The sequence below is a fragment of the Rhinopithecus bieti genome, unplaced genomic scaffold (genome assembly GCF_001698545.2).
Source record: "Rhinopithecus bieti isolate Rb0 unplaced genomic scaffold, ASM169854v2 scaffold_51734, whole genome shotgun sequence".
Lineage (NCBI taxonomy): Eukaryota > Metazoa > Chordata > Mammalia > Primates > Cercopithecidae > Rhinopithecus > Rhinopithecus bieti.
Window position 1 is genome coordinate 480,160 of NW_016820683.1, and position 5,298 is coordinate 485,457.

The following is a 5,298-nucleotide window of genomic DNA, read 5'->3' on the forward strand; positions in this document are numbered from 1 at the left end:
CCGTGCCCGCCGCGGGCGCCCCCCCCCCCCCCCCCCCCCCCCGCGAAACGTGGCAGGAACCAAGATGGCGGCGGCAGGGCGGTGGCGCGGGCGTGAGTCAAGGGCGGGCGGTGGGCGGGGCGCGGCCGCCCTGGCCGTATTTGGACGCGGGGACGGAGCGCCTTCCTCTTGGTGGCCGGTGGAAGAATCGCCTGGTCTCCGTGAGCGTCCATTTTGTGGAACCTGAGCCGCAGCAGGGAGGGGCGGATACAACTGCCCCGTTGCCGACTCTCTAGATGGCTGTTCTAGAGAAGTCCCGCCTCGTAAGTGGAAAGATGAGATTCTCAGACCAGCTAACCTCTAATGGGAGTTGGTTTCTGATTCCCATTCAGGCTTCTCACGGCATTCAGCAGCAGCGTTGCTGTAACCGACAAAGACATCTTCGAATTAAGCACATTCCTCGATTCCAGCAAAGCACCGCAACATGACCGAAATGAGCTTCCTGAGCAGCGAGGTGTTGGTGGGGGACTTGATGTCCCCCTTCGACCAGTCGGGTTTGGGGGCTGAAGAAAGCCTAGGTCTCTTAGATGACTACCTGGAGGTGGCCAAGCACTTCAAACCTCATGGGTTCTCCAGCGACAAGGCTAAGGCGGGCTCCTCCGAATGGCTGGCTGTGGAGGGGTTGGTCAGTCCCTCTAACAACGGCAAGGGTGAGTGGGCCACCACCTCATCGTCTGGGTGGGATCTAGGGTTAGGCGCCTGCTACCTTTGTATCTGACTCACTTGGCCCTATCATTCAAATCTTTTGCAGAGGATGCCTTCTCCGGGACAGATTGGATGTTGGAGAAAATGGATTTGAAGGAGTTCGACTTTGATGCCCTGTTGGGTATAGATGACCTGGAAACCATGCCAGATGACCTTTTGACCACATTGGATGACACGTGTGATCTCTTTGCCCCCCTAGTCCAGGAGACTAACAAGGAGCCCCCCCAGACAGTGAACCCAATTGGCCATCTCCCAGAAAGTTTAACAAAACCCGACCAGGTTGCCCCCTTCACCTTCTTGCAACCTCTTTCCCTTTCCCCAGGGGTCCTGTCCTCCACTCCAGATCATTCCTTTAGTTTAGAGCTGGGCAGTGAAGTGGATATCACTGAAGGAGATAGGAAGCCAGACTCCACTGCTTATGTTGCCATGATCCCTCAGTGCATAAAGGAGGAAGACACCCCCTCAGATAATGATAGTGGCATCTGTATGAGCCCAGAGTCCTATCTGGGCTCTCCTCAGCATAGCCCCTCTACCAGGGGCTCTCCAAATAGGAGCCTCCCATCTCCAGGTGTTCTGTGTGGTTCTGCCCGCCCCAAACCTTACGACCCTCCTGGAGAGAAGATGGTAGAAACAAAAGTAAAGGGTGAGAAACTGGATAAGAAGCTGAAAAAAATGGAGCAAAACAAGACAGCAGCCACTAGGTACCGCCAGAAGAAGAGGGCGGAGCAGGAGGCTCTCACTGGCGAGTGCAAAGAGCTGGAAAAGAAGAATGAGGCTCTGAAAGAGAGGGCGGATTCCCTAGCCAAGGAGATCCAGTACCTGAAAGATTTGATAGAAGAGGTCCGCAAGGCAAGGGGGAAGAAAAGGGTCCCCTAGTTGAGGGTAGTCAGGAGCGTCAATGTGCTTGTACATAGAGTCTCTGCTGTTGCTGTGTGTTGGAATAAATTATTTTGTAAGGAAAGTACTTGTGTGAATTCCTTTTCGGGCAAAGTAAGCGAGTGAGGCGCCACCCACCCATCCCAAACTGGTCGTAACATTACTTGTGAGATCTGGGGAGGAGGGCAGTCCAGGACTCAAGATGGGTGCCCAGAGTGGGATCTGCTCGCCCTGCTAGGTCTAAGCCACGATGCCTGATGACTTTCATGGGGCCATAGAGCCGGATAGTTGGCAAGCTGTAGCAAGTTGGGTCGTTTACTCGGAGCTCAGTTCGTTGGTTGTGTAGGGAGGAGGCTGAAGATCTCTGGGAGGTTCAGAGGGAGGGACAGCCTGGGCCTCCACATATTTATTCAAGAGGGCTTCATGCCAACAGCTGTCGCCTGAAACCCTGGATAAGGTTGCACAGTCCTTGAGATAAGTACACAAGATTAGGTTTCACTTGTTAGCTGAAAAGTTCTGCAGAAACGTCTTTCTGAAGAAAATGGCTCTTTTGGCAATTGATGCTGAAGCCGGACAGGAGCTCAGGGTTGGCCTCCGTTTTTCCTTATGGGGTGGAAGGATGACATCCTGCACAGGTTCTGGCTAGAGCTGGGCACAAAGGCGACAGTTCCTGTGAAGGCTGTTGTTCCTGTTGCTACCTAAACTAGAAGGCCTGGCGTCATGCTAGGATGGATCAGCGCTCAGAAACCACGCCTCCTCACCGCAGCTTCGGACTTCCTGGCGGGGCGACTTCGCTGCCTTTCCAGGCAGGCGATGTCTTTTGTGTTGCGGATGAGTGCTTGAATGCAAGGATCAGCGTATCCTGGGTAGGTCTGTCCTTCCTCTTGTGTCCTTCAGGATCAGTTTTCCTTCTGTGGAAGGTGGTGTACACTGGGTGTGCCCGGGGAATGGCTGGAAGAGTGAGGGTGAGTGCACCCAGGCACTGCCATGTAACAGCACAGCACGTGTGTTTCACTCAGTCCCGGCAGCACACCCAGGAGGCAGATGCCACACCCAGGAGGATTTTTTTTTTTTTTTTTTTTTTTGAGACAGGGTCTCTCCCTGTTGCCCAGGCTACAGTGCAATGGTGCGATCTCGGCTCACCACAACCTCCACCTCCCGGATTCAAACGATTCTCATGCCTCAGCCTCCCGAGTAGCTGGGATTACAGGTTCTCGCTACCATGCCCAGCTAATTTTAATTTTTGTATTTTTAGTAGAGACAGGGTTTCACCATGTTGGCCAGGCTAGTCTCGAACTCCTGACCTCCTGATCCACCCACCTTGGCCTCCCCAAAGTGCTGGGATTACAAGCATGAGCCACTGCGCCTGGTTTTTTTTTTTTTTTTTTTTTTTTTTTAAGAGATGGAGCCTATTACCCAGGCTGGAGTGCAGTGGTGCAATCTTGGCTCACTGCAATCTCTGCCTCCCAGTTTCAAGCGATTCTCCTGCCTCAACCTCCCGAGTAGCTGGCATTACAGACGACCGCCACCATGGCCAGCTAATTTTTGTATTTTTAGTGGGGATGGGGCTTTGTCATGTTGGCCAGGCTGGTCTTGAACTCCTGACTTCAGGTGATCTGCCCGTCTCAGCCTCTTAAAGTGCTGGGATTACAGGCGTAACCCACCACGCCCAGCTCACCCAGGAGGATTTTGAGCAAAGAGGTAGAGCTGGAATTTGAACCTAGTCTGCGCTCTTCATTTTGCCTCTTGAGCTGGAAACAAATGGCCTGTAATGACCTGCATGGTGGGGCCCACATGACCTTTCCGGTGCCCAGTATAGACGGTCACCTGAGAGCCAGCTGTTGATGGAATGCATGCAACTGCTTGTGGAGCAGTTGCCCGAGGCACCACTGGAAGTGGGCATCACACATAGGTCTTGGACCTGGTGCTCTTTGAGGTCTTTTCTGCTGAGATTCTAGAATTCTCCAAAGGCCATGGGCCTCCATCCACATCCAGGTACTAAATAGGCATTAGGGTGTGGCCAACAGCATCAGAGTCATCTAGTGCCAGTGGGGGTCGGCCCTTATTTGGCAGATGAGAAACTGAGGCACCAAGAAGGGCAGTGCAGGCTAGTGGTGTGGACCCAGGATGCTGGGGCTGTGCCCTTCCCAGGCCCCTGTAGCTAAGGCCTCCCACACCCAGAAGGCACCAGCTCAGGTCACAGTGGCTTTGCCCTTCTCCTTGACCTCACCTCCTCCACTCACTGTGCTCCTGGCCTTTTTCCGTCTGTCTGCCAAGCTTGGTCCTGCCTCAGAGCCTCGCACTTGCCATTTTTTTTGTAACTTTTTTCTCCATTGAGTTTATCTGTATACAGATTCACTTTCTGTTCTCCATTCCCTAACTACAATATAAGGTCACTCTATGGCAGCAGGTATTTTGCTACCTTGTTCATTCCGGTACTTCCAGGACTAGAGCAGTGCCTGGGAAATAGCAAAAATGACTGCGGCGAAAATGTTCAAAGAGCTCTGATGCTCTAGGTGCCTTCCAGTGATGAGCTCAGAGTCCTCCTGAGGCTGTGAGGAGGGTCTTATGACTGCACCCGTCTTACTGATGCAGCTGAGACCCAGACTTAGGCACCCCCTTGGGAAGTCTGGGTGGGGGTGGACACTGGCCCATGGGCAGTTGGTATAGGCAGTGATAGTGACCTGGACAAACCAGCTGGATTTGGCTAGGCAGATGTCTGTTCCGGAGAGCCCAGCGCAATAAGGGGTATGGGAGGAAGGGGCGGAGGTGAGACTGATGTCCAGCCACCACCCTGCCTGTGGCAACTTATGGTCCCTGCCAGGCCTTGGCCAGCCCAGCCTACGTGACCAGCTCAGAGGTGGAGCTGGGCTTTACCCAGTTACCAGGGGCCGGGGGCTGGGGGATAGGAAGGGACCTCACAGGCAGGAGCGGACAACTCTCAGCATTTTCTCCTGCTTTGTGTCTAGGACAAGGCTGTAGGTTGTGGAGAGCAGAGAACCACCTTCATCTTTTGTACAACTAGTCCTGAGTGGGTGCCCACTCTGCACTACACTGTTTGGGTGCTGGCTACAGCAGTGAGCCAGGTGAACATCCCTGCCCTCATGGAGCTTTGCTTCTGGTAAAGGAGACAGATGGACCCTAAAAAGAAAAAAATGTGACGTGTCACATTCAGATGTAACACAGCAGCTGGGTCAGGCATGGACATGCTGGGCATGCTTCTTAAGATGGGTGCTCAGGGAGTCACAGGGCTCAGCTCAGCAGGGACTGGGCTGGGATCAGCAAGGAGAGGCAGCCAGGATGTGAGTGTGAAGAGAGGGGATCCCCCCAAGCAAGAGAAAGGATGGAGGGCCCATTTCCTGAGATCGGGAAAACCAGGGGAAGAGCATGATTTTATTTCAAAGAGGCCAGGTAGAAATAAAAAGTTCCTGGCTTTGGGAGGCCGAGGCGGGCGGATCACGAGGTCAGGAGATTGAGACCATCCTGGCTAACACAGTGAAACCCCGTCTCTACTAAAAATACAAAAAAAAAAAAAATTAGCCGGGCGTAGTGGCGGGCGCCTGTAGTCCCAGCTACTCAGGAAGGCTGAGGCAGGAGAATGGCGTGAACCCGGGAGGCGGAGCTTGTAGTGAGCCGAGATTGCGCCACTGCACTCCAGCCTGGGCGGCAGAGCGAGAC

General features: G+C 53.7%; 1 protein-coding gene across 1 annotated transcript in view; it reads left to right on the forward strand.

Annotated features, from left to right (window-relative positions):
* The window catches only part of ATF4 (activating transcription factor 4), a 2,851-nt gene extending 1,143 nt beyond the window's left edge, over positions 1-1,708 (forward strand). Inside the window, exons 2-3 of the mRNA XM_017859844.1 lie at positions 372-689; positions 791-1,708. Coding sequence (XP_017715333.1) covers positions 464-689; positions 791-1,620 — 1,056 coding nt within the window. The 5' untranslated portion in view covers positions 372-463 and the 3' untranslated portion in view covers positions 1,621-1,708. The remainder of the gene's footprint in view (positions 1-371; positions 690-790) is intronic.
* The last annotated feature ends 3,590 nt before the right edge of the window (positions 1,709-5,298 follow it).